The sequence below is a fragment of the Oryx dammah genome, unplaced genomic scaffold, assembly GCF_014754425.2.
Source record: "Oryx dammah isolate SB20612 unplaced genomic scaffold, SCBI_Odam_1.1 HiC_scaffold_1, whole genome shotgun sequence".
NCBI classification, from domain to species: Eukaryota; Metazoa; Chordata; class Mammalia; order Artiodactyla; family Bovidae; genus Oryx; species Oryx dammah.
The window spans coordinates 100012806-100029199 of NW_024070185.1; the positions used below are offsets into that span (position 1 = coordinate 100012806).

Consider the following 16394-nt stretch of genomic DNA (forward strand, 5'->3'; position numbering starts at 1 on the left):
TAGTGGCTCTCCTTTCAGTCTGTTTTCCCTTCTCTGTTAAAAGATCTTTCTTCCCCACATCTCAGATTTAGCCCCACATTTCCTTCATGGATTCCCAGTAATGTCATTTGTTTTCTGGTATCCAGCAGAAAACAGCCAGACTTCCCTTCTCTCCCATCCATCCCAGAATGGATCTGAGCCTTTGTTGACTCTTCCTCTAGTGATGAAGTTTATGGTGGTGGAAGGTGAAATTGGAAGTTCATCCTCCTGGTTAATTGAACCTGTCTCTCTGTAACTTTGAAAGTAAAATGTGCTATAAAAAAGTTCACCTCTTTTTTATTGCTTGTTTTTTTTTTTCACTTTTTTTCTTATGTAGACATTATATTAATAACAATAAAAGAAATAACAGAAATTCTCAAATCCCACAGCCAGAAACCATAAACTGTTTCTACTTTTCCCCTACATTCTCTTCCAGTCTCTACCCATATACATGGTATTAACTATTACTTTTATTGTGTGCCACCTAATCATAGTTCAAGGAAATTGAAGTGATTGAGATCTGGGAATATATTGGGTAATAATGGCTTCTTATTTTGATTATTTCCTTTTAGGAAAGACACTGCTGATCCTGTAACATGGAGGATTGCCTTCATACCTCATCTGAGAATCTATCCAAATTGGTCAGCTGGGCCCACAGCCATGGGACCATTTGCAGCCTCATTCCAAACCTGAAACACTTACTTTCAGAAGGTTCCCATGGGAACCTGACGGCAATGTGGGGCTGTAGTGCAGGCCATGCTTATCACTGGCCACTGACAGCTACTTGCAGAGCTGGCTCCCAAGAAAGGGTCTGTTTCCAGGATAACAGAAGTTTTAACTCTGATAGTCCAAGTATAATTGGCGTGCCCTCTGAGACTCAAACTAGCCCCGTTGAAAGGTACCCTGGGAGACCAGTGAAAACGAAGCTAGACTGTAATCGGACCAGAGACTCTTGTGACTTCTCTTATTGCAGTGAGCCCTCTGAACTGGATGAGGCGGTTGAAGAGTATGAAGATGAAAACACTCTGTTTGACATGGTTTGTGAGTCCTCTGTTACAGATGAAGATAGTGACTTTGAACCCCAACCGCAGAGGCCTCAAAGCATTGTGCGAAAAAGGCCTGGAATAGTCCCGTCTTCTCTCCATTCGAGCTCCCAGACTCAAATGATTGATGAATGCAGCAGTGATGTCATCATTAAGAAGATCAAACAGGAGATTCCCGAAGATTACTATATCGTGGCAAACGCAGAGCTGACTGGAGGGGCAGATGGCCCAGCCCTGTCATTGACACAGATGGCAAAACCCAAGTCTCAGACTCATGCTGGTCCCTCCTTAGGGTCTGCTAAGCTGATTTCCCACGTAACATCGGCCATCAGCACAGAGCTGGACCCACATGGTGTGTCCGCATCCCCCTCTGTGATGTCTAGACCAGTTGTCCAGAAGACCACCAGGGTATCTCTGGCTTCACCTAACAGGGGTCCCCCTGGTGCCCAGGGCACCAGCCAGCACGTGGCCATGCAGATGCCCGTGAGCACATCCCATCCTAACAAACAGATCAGCATCCCTTTGTCTGCCCTGCAGCTGCCGGGACAGGATGAACAAGTTGCTTCCGAAGAGTTCCTGTCCCATCTGCCCAGCCAGGTCTCCTCCTGTGAGGTGGCCCTTTCTCCCTCAGTTAACACAGAGCCAGAAGTGAGCTCCAGCCAGCAGCAGCCCCCAGTCGCTCCAACCGTAACCACCGAGGCCCCGGTACAGTGCATACCAGGTATGGCGCGGGAGGCGACAGAGTCCCTCGTTCACGCACATCCGAGAGTTGTGCGCCGCCAGCACTCCTAAAGCCGTCGGCCCAATCTGCTAGAATTTGGGCCTTTGTTATTCTCAGAAAGATAGAAATAACGAAATAGAATGTACTCAGGTGATATAAAAAGGAAATTCATCATCTAGTCGGTGTACCTCAGGGCTGAGAGGACAGCTGTAGGATTGTGCTGTTGATATCACATGGCTAGATTTAAGGTTTATATCTGATCTGAAGCTGAATTTTTATACAGTAAAATGATTTTTGAAAGCTTTGCTCTCCTATCAGTATCAAGGTATTTGGTTACAGTTTTGAAGCCAAAATGATGTTGGGTTAGGCATATAATGAAAATAAACCTAATATTTTTTTTTGCCAGTATTATTTATTGGAACCAATTTAGCACTTTATTCATTTTAATGGTGTGGCAATTTAAGACAGGTTTTTAAAAATAAAAGCAAAACAAAACACACAAATATATCTAGAAGAAGTAGTTTATATTTTTTCTCAAAATATATAATAATCAGATAACTTGCATTTCTGAAATACATGGATCTAACTAGAATGGATTGAGAGGAAAAGAAAATAGTTGTATGAGGCCCTTGTCTGTAATTCTAACATTCTAAATGTTCTGTAATTCTAGCATTCAGTGTTTATTTAGTCTGAGCTGTTGTTATGTAGAAGGGGCTTGAGTGTCATGGTTTTGGGTTCATGATTCAAATCTGATAGGCCAGAAGCAGAAACATGGAAGGGATGAACAGACATGCAGAGTGCTGTGTAGAAAGCAGACATTCATGGCACGTTTTGGTTTCATTTTAGTTCTTCTCATAAAGTCATGTACTTTAGGAAAAGCTTCTGGAAGCCTGAGCTATCTCTGCTGTTACCCTCTAACCTCCTGAAATGACATTGCTTTGCAAACATGCTTTCCGCATTTTAGCGTCAGCCTTAAGATTCCAAAAGGAAATCTTCAATTTATAATTTCCAAATATAATCTTGATACTACTAATAAAATATACAATGAAAATACTCATATCTGATTCAGAATTATGGTTTTCAGTTTATTCATCTTTCTTTCTTTTCAAAAAACAGCTTTATTGAGATAAAACTCATGGATCTTAAAATAACTCTTTTTAACAATTTGGTATTTTTTGGTATATTCAGAGTTGTGTAACTATCGCCACTGTCTAATTCTGGAATATTTTCATCACCCCAGAAAGAAACCCCATACCCGTTAGCAGTCATTTTTCCCCCTTCTCACAGCCCCTGTCAACTGCTTATCTACTTCTGTCTCTATAGATCTGCCTGTTTTGCACAGTTCACATAAATGGATTCTTATCTTATGGCCTTTTGTGACAGCCTTCTTGTACTGAGCATACTTTTTTTAAGGTTAATCTATGTGGTAGTGTCTATCTATCAGCATTATTTTCCCTTTCATTATCAAATAATATTTCATTGTGTGGATAGACCACATTTTGTTTTTTCTTTATCAACCGATGGACATTTAAGTGGTTTCCATTTTTTGGCTGTGGTAAATATTGCTGCTAATGTCATTTATGTACATGTTTTTGTGTGGACATACAGACACGACTGAGCGACTGAACTGAACTGACGTTTTCATTTCTGTTGGGCAACTGTCTAGAAGTGGAATCTCTGGGTCATATGGTAACTCTATGTTTAACTTTTTGAGGAGCTGCCAAACTGTGTTCCAAAGCATCTTCACCATTTTACAGTCTCACCAATAATTTTAAATGGTTCCTGTTTCTCCATATGCTCACCAACACTTGTTTTCCATTAAAAAAAAAATTATCCTGCTGGGTGTGTGAAGTGGTATCTTGTTGTGGTTTTAATTTGTGTATCTTCTTTTGAGAAAAATCCATTCAGATCCTTTGCTCATTTTCCAGTTATGTTGCCATTTTATTGGTGAGTTGTAGGGTTCTCTGGGAATTCTAGCTTTAAGCCTTTTATTAAATATACATTTTGTAAATATTTTCCCCCATTCCTTGGGCTGTCTTTTCCTTGTCCTTCCTTTCTTGTTTTACTTCAATCACTTAATCACAAAATGGTCTTTGACTTAATCTTCACATCATTAGACACAACATTGTCTTTATTAGGCTGGTGAAAGTTTTTTCTAAGAAATCTGATTCTTGATATCTATAAGATGTAAGAAGTACCTTTTCACTTAAATAGTTGTGAATCTAGTTTATTTGTCCCCCTCCCCTTTTTGTGTGTGAAATAGGAGATAGCCTGACAGCAGTTTCTACATTCTACTTTATGTTTGAGGGTAGAATTCAGAAATGTATCTTACAAAGTGGTCCAGTATAACAAAACAGCTTAGTAAAACTGCCACTTGTGTTGTATATCCTAATAATTTAACCATGCAAAAAGCAAGTTGCAAGATTTCCTTGCATCTGTCTAGTGGATATTAGTCCACTGTACGTGTATAGTAAATTAGAAATTAAAGCTTGAACTAACTGTAATAGGAATTTCCTAAGGAATGATCTTGATATTTTGATCCATTGTTCCATGAAGGATGTTATATTGTTAGGAAATTATTGGCTTTGGAGAAACACTTTCTGAACTGGAAGCATCAATGAGACAAATTAAAATCTGATTGATACTCTTCTTTAATGAGAAATATATAAAGTTAATTTACAATTTACCTTTGTTCTGTGGAGCCCAAACTATGTTCTGTGCTCTTAAAAGTTTTACTTATTTATCAGTATTTGTGTTTCTTGCCTATTTGTAATAAAATGAAGTGAAGTGAAAGTCGCTCAGTCATGTCCAACTCTTTGTGACCCCATGGAACGTAGCCTGCCAGGCTCCTCTGTCCATGGAATTCTCCAGGCAAGAATACTGGAGTGGGTAGCCATTCCCTTCTCCAGGAGATCTTCCCAATCCAGAGATCAAACCCAGGTCCTCCCGTACTGCAGGCGGATTTTTTACCGTCTGAGCCACCAGGGAAGCCCTGATAGTAATAGGATAAATTTTTTTGAAACATAGATTTTTTAAAAAAGAAATTCAGAATCCAGCACATCCAAATGTATGTGGATAAATATGTGTAGATCGACTATAAGCACTTACTATGTAAAGCATGCTTAGGACTAAGCAAGGAAAGGTTCTAGAAGAACTAGCTGAAAGTAACATTGGGTACTTTTAAAATGGATGTTATATACGCTTAAGTATTTATCAGATCATTGTAGAAATACTGTGTATCTTTGAATAATATTTTTAAAATAAATAATTTGACAAATGACTATTGAGTCAGCCAGAAACGAAAAGAAACTGTCCATTTTGTTTAGTTTTACTGATACCATTTAAATTCTGTTTCCTGGGAGCACCCTGGTGGTCCAGTGGTTAGGACCCAGTGCTTTCACTGCCATGGTCCTTGGTTCAGTCATGGTCAAGGAACTAAGATCCCATAGGCTACAGCATGCCCCTCCCCCCAAAATCTGGTTCCCTATTGGAAAGCCATTCTTACTTCTTTTCTATTCAGAACTAAACTCACAGCGTTATAAAATGTTAACAAGATGTGAATAAAACTACTAATTTTCATGTTAGCTCTGTTATAAAGCTCAACTCAAATCTTAGCAGTCATGCGTAAAGAGGATATCCATTGTTAGAATTATTGTCTATTTCCAAGTGGTTTGGATTCTATTAATTTTTGAGATTTTTATGTAAATTTGGAGCATTTGTCACATTTAAATTTTTATTGCATTATAAGTTGAGTGTTTATGTGTATATTTCTTAAATATATATATACACACAGCTTCCTTTATGATTTTGTGCAGGAACTCTCCCTTTTTTATTGAAGTAAAGCTGATTTACAGTATTGTGCCTATCTCTGCTATACAGCAAAGTGATTCAGTTATACACATACATACATTCTTTTTTTATATTCTTTTCCATCATCTTTTATCACAGGATATTGAATATAGTTCTCTGTGCTACACAGTAGGACGTTGTTATTTATCCATCTAAATGCAATCGTTTCCTCTGTTTGTGTGCTGAGTCACTCAGTCGAGTCTGACTCTTTGCAACCCCATGGACTGTAGCCTTCCAGGCTCCTCTGTCCATGGAATTATCCAGGCAGGAATACTGGTGTGGGTTGCCATACCCTCCTCCAGGGGATCCTCCCAACCCAGGGATCGAACCCAGGTCTCCTGCATTGCAGGCTGATTCTTTACCATCTCAGCCACCAGGGAAGCCCTACCAACCCCAATTTCCCAGTCTCTCTCTCTTCCTCGCCCCATCCAGCCACAAGTTTGCTCTCTATGTCCATGAATCTGTTTCTGTTTTGTAGGGAGGTTCATTTGTGCCATATTTTAGACTCCACAGATTGGAGAAGGAAATGGCAACCCACTCCAGTATTCTTGCCTGGAGAATCCCATGGACTGAGGAGCCCGGTGGGCTGCAGTCCATGGGATCACAAAGAGTCGGACACGACTGAGTGACTTTACTTACTTACTTATATGAGTTATATCATATGGTATGTCTTTCTAACTTCAGTTAGTATGATAATTGCTAGTTGCATCTATGTATGTGTGATAGTTGTGTTCAGCTCTTTGTGACTCTATGGACTGTAGCCTGCCAGGCTTCTCTGTTCATGGGATTTCCTAGGCCAGAGTACTGGAGTGTGTTGCCATTCCCTTCTACAGGGAATCTTCCTAACCCAGGGACTGAACCTTGGTCTCCTGAATTGCAGGTAGATTCTTTACCGTCTGAGCTACCAGGCTGCAAACAGCATTATCTCATTCTTTTTTATGACTGAGTAGTACAGCAAATCTGGAAAACTCAGCAGTGGCCACAGGACTGGAAAAGGTCAGTTTTCATTTCAATCCCTAAAGAAGGCAGTGCCAAAGAATGTTCAAACTACCACACAATTGTATTCATCTCACACGCTAGCAAAGTAATGCTCAAAATTCTCCAAGCCAGGCTTCAATAGTGTGAACCGTGAACTTCCAGATGTTCAAGCTGGATTTAGAAAAGGCAGAGGAACCAGAGATCAAACTGCTGATATCTGTTGGATCATCGAAAAAGCAAGAGAGTTCCAGAAAAAATCTGCTTTTGCTTTATTGACTACACAAAAGCCTTTGACTGTGTGGATCACAACAAACTGGAAAATTCTGAAGGAGATAGGAATACCAGACCACCTGACTTGCCTTTTGAGAAACCTGTATGCAGGTCAGGAAGCAACAGTTAGAACTGGACATAGAACAACAGACTAGTTCCAAATGGGGAAAGGAGTATGTCAAGGCTGTATATTGTCACCCTGCTTATTTAACTTATATGCAGAGTGCATCATAAGAAACGCTGGGCTGGATGAAGCACAAGCTGGAATCAAGATTGCCAGGAGAAATATCAATAACCTCAGATACTCAGATGACACCACCCTTATGGCAAAAAGTGAAGAGGAACTAAAGAGCGAGCCTCTTGATGAAAGTGAAAGAGGAGAGTGAAAAAGTTGATTTAAAACTCAGCAGTCAGAAAACGAAGATCATGGCATCTTGTCTCATCACTTCATGGCAGATAGATGGGGAAACAATGGAAACAGTGAGAGACTTTATTTTGGGTGCCTCCAAAATCATTGCAGATGGTGACTGCAGCCATGAAATAAAAAGACGCTTGCTCCTTGAAAGAAAAGTTATGACCAACCTAGATAGCATATTAAAAATAAGAAACATTATTTTGCTGACAAAGGTCCATTTAGTCAAGGCTATGGTTTTTCCAGTAGTCTTGTATGGATGTGAGAGTTGGACTATAATGAAAGCTGAGCGCTGAAGAATTGATGCTTTTGAACTGTGGTGTTGGAGAAGACTCTTGAGAGTCCCTTGGACTGCAAGGTGATCCAGAGGAAATTAGTCCATCCTAAAGGAAATCAGTTCTGAATAGTCATTGGAGGGGACTGATGCTGAAGCTGAAACTCTGATATTTTGGTCACCTGATGTGAAGAGCTGATTCATGGGAAAAGACCCTGATGCTGGGAAAGATTGAAGGTGGGAGGAGAAGGGGATGACAGATTATAAGATGGTTGGATGGCATCATCAATGAAATGGACATGAGTTTGAGTAGGCTCCAGGAGTTGGTGATGGACAGGGAGGCCGGGCATGCTGCAGTCCATGGAGTTGCAAAGAGTTGGACACGAGTGAGTGACTGAACTGAACTGAGTACTGCATTGTATACATGTACCACATTTTCTTTATCCATTCATCTGTCAGTGAACGTTTAGTTTGTGAACGTTTAGTTTGTTTCCGGTGAGGCGTCAAACTCCTACCCTGGAAAGGATACCGAGACCAGTTCTACACAGACCACACAGCTGACTGGGGGGGTCAGATGGGAGTGTTCTTCCAGGGCCATTCTGGATTCTAATCTTGAAAGAGACAGCATACCAGAGATACCTACTACTTTTTTTTTTTTTTTTTTTTGGAAGTTGCTCAGTCACGTCCGACTCTTTGCAACCCCGTGGACTATACAGTCCATAGAATTCTCTAGGCCTGAGTACTGGAGTGGGTAGCCTTTCCCTTCTCCACCTACTACTATTTATACAGGGTGAGTTTTTGTTGTTGTTGTTGTTTTGAAAATTTAGTTTTCTTTGTGAGGCAGATAGAGTTGTTTATATATATATATATATATATATATATATAATTCAAATGCTGGATGTACTAGAACAGTGTTCTAATCTAAGGGATAAAAATATGCATAAGTAAATATATGCTTATGTGTATATGTATGCATATGTATACATACATATACACGCAAACATAATTTTATACAGTTCCTTATTCCACAAGAAATATATGACTCTTCTTATCAGACAGACCAATACTATATTTGCTTTCTTAGGCACAGTCTTTCTTGTACCTTCCTGCAGGAAGACCTGCAACATGAATTCTGAAAGCTAAGAGAAGCAGAGTTGAAAGTCAGGCTTAGTTTATGCCATCATTTCCCTGCTTGTTATAAAGGGGTGCTTATCTGAGGATTGGTGGCAGGGAGTGTGGGCGCTGAGATAGTAGAGCTTGGCCACTCAGGGTTTGGGGTCAGACATGCCTAGGTAAATTCCCAGCCCTGTCTCCTACTGGCCTTGTGACCTTAACTCAGTTCATTTCTCTGACACTCAGTTTCTTCATTTGAAAAGTAATAAGAACCGTCTGTCTCACAGGATTGTTTGAGGACCAAATGCAAAGTATAGGTGAAGCACTGAACAGAGTATTTGACATATGATAAACATTCAGTGAATAGTAGTCTCCATCATTATTATTTTCATTGTCATTGTTGCTGTGATTAGATTGTGCTCAATACTCTTGAATAGTCAAGTAGATTCTGATTTTGTGCATTAACATTCATTCATCTACTAAAATGGTCCATGAACAAGTATCACCTGGGTTCTTACTAGAAATGCAGGTTCTCAGGTTCCACCCCAAACCCACAGAATCAGAATTTGCATTTTAACCATGATCTCCAGGTAATTTGTATGCACACTGAAACTTGAGAATCAAGGATGTAGGAAATGCAGGTTCCACGTTAGATGGCACATTGTTACTCCTTCTGACTGCACAGTGACTTTGAACACTTTTCCTGTTTGAGAGAATTCCCTCCTTTGTGTATCTGCACTACCCCATTGGAGAGGCCAGAAACTCTCTTTTCCAAGTTGATATTTCAGTGAGGGCACAGTCTTGTGACCTGAGGCTTTGCCATTCAAATGCATTCACTCTAGACTCTAATCAGAAGTACCTAAAACTTCCCTGGCCATCCAGTGGTTAAGACTCAACACTTAACAATGCAGGGGGCATGGGTTCCAGCCCTGCTAGAGGAACTATAAAATCCCACATGCTGCACAGCATGGGCAAAAATAAATAAATAAATAAAGTGGTCCCTACCGCAATCTGTTTTGTAAAATACAGTCCAGTTTCCAGAGGCAGCAGGAACAGGATTCTACCACCCGAGGCCTAAGCTGGAGTTTGGTTGCTGGTTTGTCTCCACCAGGGCAAATCAATGGTTTGACCACCTCCATATCTGGTTTCTTGGTGTTCTGGGAAATTATGTGGCCTTTATTAAATTCTTTTTCTGCCTAAACTAGCTAGACTGGGCTTTCATTGTTTTAAACAAAGAAGCTGGAGAAATATAACCTCCAGATAATTTTACCCTTGAATTGCCTTTGGTAGTGAGTGGCAAAAATATGGAAAGTTTGGTAAGCTCTAATAAGGGAGAGTGAGCTATGTTTCATTAGGCCTCTTGTTGTTGTTTAGTTGGTAAGTCATGTCTGACTCTTTGCGACCCCATGGACTGAAGCATTCCAGGCTTCCCTGTCCTTCAGTATATGCTGTCTATGTTTGTCATAGCTTTCTTTCCAAGGAGCAAGCAGCTTTTAATTTCATGGGTGCAGTCACCATCCCCAGTGATTTTGGAATCCAAAAAAAAAAAAAAAAATCTGCCACTGTTGCCATTTTTTTTCCATCTATTCGCTATGAAGTGATGGGACTGGATGCCATGATCTTAGTTTTTTGAATGTTGAGTTTTAAGTCAGCTTTTTCACTCTGCTCTTTCACCTTCATCAAGAGGCTGTTTAGTTCCACTTGACTTTCTGCCATTACAGTGGTATCATCTGCATATCTGAGGTTGTTGATATTTTTCCCAGCAGTCTAGATTCCAGCTCATGATTCATCCAGCCTGGCATTTCGCGTATTTTAAATAAGCAAGGTGACAATATACAGCTTTGATGTATTCCTTTCCCAATTTTGAACCAGTCTGTAGTTCCATGTCCCATTCTAACTCTTGCTTCTTGACCTTCTTACAGGTTTCTCAGGAGGCAGGTAAAATGATCTGGTATTCTCATCTCTTTAAAAATTTTCCACAGTTTGTCGTAGACCTCTTAAAAGAAGGTAAGTGGACTAGATGCTTACCTAGTTTATTCATGTACTTCTCTTGTAATGCTCAGGGCGGCTTAATGGAGCTACCAAGCACTCCTCTTCAATCCCAACACGTTGTGCACGATACCATGCAACCATGTGTTGATAGGTATTCAATGTTGAGAACGTATCTGGGGTAAGTTAAATACCTGCTCCCAGGAGTTTCCAGGACTCACAGCTTGGTATTTGCAACATCATCTAAAAACAGTGACTTTGTTCCATTCAACTCTTCACTCACCTAATTGCATAGGGAAGAAATCAGATCCCTCTCTCCCATTATGATATGGACTTCATGTCCACAGGAAGAAAGACCAGGTCAAAACCTTGATGAAACTGCATATCCTTAAACATGTTACTGACACTCTGAACCCGCTAAGATATTTCTATCAGCACCCCTTCCCATAGCCGTTTGGAGGCTCCCTTCTACCCTTGCGCTGAGCATCACAGGTCTCAGCTGTTTCTGGACAAGATAACCACCTCTTAACTCCCCTGCCTGAGGGTCACAGGATCTCCTGTCCTCTGCCTAAGCGTCACAGATTCCCTTCTCCCCAGCTGATCAAAGGGCAGTTGTCAGGGTGGTGGTGGTGGTGGGAGTTGTCTTAGGTTTTATCATGTGTAGTAGAATACCTGTGATCAGAATGAGTTTAAGGAACTGGGGATGGTGGTCTCCAGCCTCTGGCTGAGGGGCACTTTCCTCCTTCCTTCTTTCCTTCCTTTTTTGTAGTTCTTAAGAAAGACAGAAGTTGTGGTTTTAAGTGAGTTTTTAGGCTTGTTTTCTACACTTGGGGAAGGAGATGGGGAGGAGATAATGTGACTAAGTATATACACTCATTCTGTTATAAAAAAAAATAAGAAAGTTTTACCAAGGCAGGAATGAACACCCACCATACCTTATATAATATAGTTTATAACTTATGATAACTTATATATAACTTATTATAAAGCTGTAATAATAGAAGTGGAATAGTCTGACCAAAAAGATAGACAAATAGAATGATGGAACAGAGTAGAGAGCCCAGAAACACATGTACACATGTGTGGGAACTGTGTGTGAAAGAGAGGTGTCATGGATCAGTGGGAGAGGATCCACCAGACAATGGATGGCATTGCACAGTTGGTCTCTCCTGTAGAACAAGATAAAATTAGATCCTTACCTCACATCAGGCATGAAAGTAAGTCTCATATAAAGATCTAAATATGAAAATATAAAACTTGAAACAGCTTTAAGGAAATCTTGCTACGTGGCCTTGGTGTTGGGAACAGTGCACAGACCATAAAGGAAAAGATTGAAAATGCTGACAGCCATTAAAATCTTAGCTGGTACAAGGGATATCATAAAGTTAAAAGACAAGCAGTTAAACCTGTGTGATGATTTTAATGCACATAACCAAGAATATTCATATACAGAATATGTGAAGAACTTCCACAGATCAGTAGGGAAAAGGTCAAATAATCCAGTAGGGAAATGAGCAAGGGAAATGAAGAGGCGCTTCTAATAAGAGGAAACCCGTATAGTTAATAAACATATGAAAAATGCTCAACCTCACTGGTAATCAAGGGAATGCAAAGTAAAACAGCAATATGATACCATCAAAAAGGCAGAAATTATTAACTTTACTCCAAATGTTGCTTCAACTATAGAGAACATGCTGGTGGCAGTATGACTTGGCACATCCACTTGGGAGAGCAATTTATAGTACCTTATAAAGTTAAATGTGTGCATATCATACAGCCTTGGAGTCCAGTTTCTAGGCGTCCGTCCTAGATAAACTTCCTCACATATAAAAGGAGAAAAGTACAGGGGTGTACACTGCAACTTTCTTTGTGAAAACAAGGAAAAATCGTTTAACAACCTTAGTGCCTGTCAGAAGATAAATTGTGATATATTTTTCAGTGGAATATATACATCAGCCAGATCTGCATACATTAGTATAGCTATATCTTTGAAATGGAGTTGCGAAATAATATATAGAGTACCATACTTTAAAAAGTGAATAAACCTCACTGTGTGTTGTTGTATGTTACATTCTCACATACCACATGTAGTTACGAAACGTAGGCTGGGAGGAGGCATACCAGTACACGATGTGTGCCTTTGGGAGAGAGGAGGGATGACATTGAGTACACAGAAACTTGAGATGTATCTACGATGTTTTCTCTTAAAACCATGGAATAGATATTACATTATTAACATGTATTAAGTCTGACAGAAACATGAGCTCATGTTATATACAGGTAATAGAGGCACGGTGGTGGTTCATTATGAAAATCTGGGTACACAACTGCCTAGATTCAAGTCCCAGCTCCGTTACTTATTTTCTGGGTGACTTTGGCAGGTCATTTAACCTCTCTGTCTCTTAGCTTTATCATCTGTAAAATGAAGAAAATAATGGCTCTATTCTCTACGGTTGATATAAGGGTTAAATTAATCCACATAAAGCCATCTGGTTCATTGGTAAGCATAATTTAGTATTCTGCATACTTTTCTGTATGTTTTTAAATGTGAGTACTGAAGAAGGAAATGGCAACCCACTCCAGTACTCTTGCCTGGAGAATCCCATGGAGGGAGGAGCCTGGTAGGCTACAGTCCATGGGGTTGCAAGGACACGACTGAGAGACTTCACTTTCACTTTCACTTTTATAATATAGCTTATGAAGCATCAAGTTGATAGTGGAATATTTATGATAAAGGCATTATGACATTATTGTTATTACTGAATATAGAAGGTTTTTTGGTAAGCAAACTTTACTAACATTATCTACCAGTATACTTGTTTATAGACAAAGAATTAGAGAATTAGTCTCACAGATTTCACTATGGCTTTCCTCATGATTATGATGGGTGAATTATTTTTTAAGCAAAATGTCCTGTATTATCTCTATACATAGCACTTTCATTTCCAGGATCAGCACTATTTGAGTTCCGTGCAGAAGAAATTGTTTCCTTTAGTTTACTGACTGGAAGTGAGGTACTAGATTTGCTTGGAGTTCCAAAAGTGTAGTTTCCTGCCTTTTATCTAAGAGAGAAAGGGTTGGTACTCTGGTCCCTGGTCTCTATCTCTGGCTGTCTTGGTGTAGGAATAGCCCACACCAAATTGTTTCTTTCATTTTTAGGTCATGCCTATCACTTTTCCGAAGTTTGGGCTGCTAGAGTATATCATAAAGTGATTATTTTTTTCTGAGAATCATCTTTAGGAAGACCTAGGGTTTAATAGAAGGATTCTGTTAATCAGAAGCAGGAAACATTTTTCTACTAAACCTCCGGACAAGTTGCTTGCACTTCAGTTTATTAAACATTTATTGCAAGATCTGCTCTATGACAGGACTAGTGAAAATACAAAGATGAATGGCAGATTCCGTGACCCCAGAATATCGTTGTGTAGAGGAGGAGGCAGCAGACCTACTAGGCCATATCTAAGAGGGATATAAAATGCTGTGGGACACATGAAAAGCAGTTGCCTCGGCCTTTTGGGACACAGGGAAGGGTATTTCAGGGTGATGGAGCAACATGAGCAAAGACATTGGCGCATGAGCATGCAGGGAGGCAAAGGTCTGAGTGTGGTGTGAGTGAATTTCAAAGAGGCCAGGAGAGCTGCTGCTGGAAAGATGGACTGCAGCCACCTGTGGAGGACTTTGCACGTACAGGGAGAGCAGAGGAACACAGTTCCTCTGTGTGATCTTAGAAGATCACCCTGATAGCAGTGGGCAAGTAGGCACTGGGACTGAGGACTGTTTTACAGGGTAAAAATGGCAGTAATTCAGATGGGAGATGGCAGTAAATGCTCAAATGAGGCAACAGCAAAGGCACTGGACAGCAGGAGACAGGTGGGCGATGTGGAAATTAGACTTGGTGACTTCTGAGTGTTTGGCCTCGTGTGATCTCTGTTGCCACCTTTGTATTCTCTGTCCAAGGTGCAACACTGATTTCAGTAACACTGAAAGATCTTCAGGACCCCAAATACTTATAATATATTCAAAGTTCTCTGTATATAGGATGAAACAGCCATTAAGAATTCTGAAACATGCCATGACCATTTATTCAGCAAATACCTATTGGAAGCCTCCCAAATGCCAGGTCCAGGTTGGGTACTGCAGTTACTCAATGAACAAGTAATGAATGGACAAGACAAAAGCAGGATTCTTGCTCTGCCTGCCCTTTAAATGGGAGACAGCCATTTTAACTCTTCCTCTCTCAGAACATTCCTAGTTCTAAAAAACCAAAAATTTGTCTTATATTTCCTGAGCTAAGATGCTGTTAAACTATCAGTGACTTTATAAGAAGACTGAATTGTTTGCCTTTAGATAGCATATATATGAAGACGAGGGTGATACATGGCTAAAAGTGGTGAAGTGAACAGTTAGGCCACTATGATAAATGAAAGGAAGGTCTGTCTTAGCTGGGAATTAAAAGTACAGTGGCTACAGGCAACCTATTTCACATCATAATTTATTCGAGACACTTTCTCCATACCTAAAAATAACATGAACTTGGTTAAACTTGTAATATTGCTTATTTTTGCAGACAACTAATGATCTTTCTTTAAGAATTACAAACATAATTGTTTACTAGTTTTCTGAAAGGCAGAAGTAGAAAATCAAGTTAATTGCTCTCAGTTGTACAAATGCATAATTTTCTGAGAAGTTAATCAGTTTTATCAGCTTTTTTTTCCAATGCTTCACTTCCTTTTTAAGTATCATTTGTCTTAATATTTTACAGGAAAATCTTCCCAGTTGACTTTTTATTTCTTTAAAATAGAGGCATTTTTCTATTTTACCAGTAAAAGTAGCAAAAACTGTTGTTTTTATATGTTTAAAGCTCATCAGCATATGCTTGAGACCTCCCAGATAGGCAAAGTGCATCCAAATACAGCAGCCTAGCAAATTGCTGTAAACCTGAAGATCTAATTCTCTTCAGTGAATTTGGATTTGAGTAAGACTGCTAGGAAGCCAGGCGCCAGTTGAGAATTGAGGCGGCATTGACCTTGATATTCTAGCCATGGTCTTCATTCCTTGTGGTCTGGAGAGATGAAATACTGTACAGCCTGTGGGCAGACAAGGAAGTGTCAAGAGTGCCGCAGTCTTCGTTAGCTCCAGACGTCATCCCTGTTTCTGTTTTCCTGCGAGAAGCAGTGGCCTCCTCCCGCTCCTCCCAGATTGAGCTGCCTGACCATCTTGGGTCTCTGCAGGGGTGGGCAGAGTGCAGGTGACCCACTGTAGTTTAGGCCCAGCAATCACTTCTCTTTCAGTCTGGATCTCATTTATGTAACTAATGGCTTGTGTTCCCAAGGGTGTATTAGACCCAGAAAAACTATTTATGGAACAAGGCAAAATTGATGAGTTGTGCTTCTGTGACTGCAAGGTAATTTTAAGCTTTATTTTAGGTGAGAACAGTGATGAGTACAGTGATCAGAGAACAGTAAATCTGACTTAATGATTGACGCATCCTAGGTGCTTTATTGACTTCAGTTATGATACACATAGCAGCCCGATTCTTCAGTACTGCCTTAAAACTTTGATTGCTTTCTTAGACAAAAACAATAATTTTATTGCCTTTTTCAGTGTTCTTCATTTTTGTCAAAGTTATTATGTATTTGGCAGTCTATAAATGATGAACAATAACAGTCTCACCTCATCTTTCATCACCTCATAATTCCACTCTTCAAAGGAAACTTCTTTTGAGTC

The 16394-nt window shown here is 39.9% G+C and overlaps 1 protein-coding gene across 2 annotated transcripts in view; it reads left to right on the forward strand.

The window, feature by feature from the left end:
* The first annotated feature begins 551 nt into the window (after window positions 1–551).
* Window positions 552–16394, forward strand: part of KIAA1958 (KIAA1958 ortholog) — a 72800-nt gene continuing 56957 nt past the window's right edge. Inside the window, exon 1 of one of the 2 annotated variants that reach the window (XM_040239346.1) lies at window positions 552–1782. In XM_040239346.1, coding sequence (XP_040095280.1) covers window positions 615–1782 — 1168 coding nt within the window. In that variant the 5' untranslated portion in view covers window positions 552–614. The remainder of the gene's footprint in view (window positions 1783–16394) is intronic. The other variant, XM_040239345.1, reaches the window with a different exon arrangement.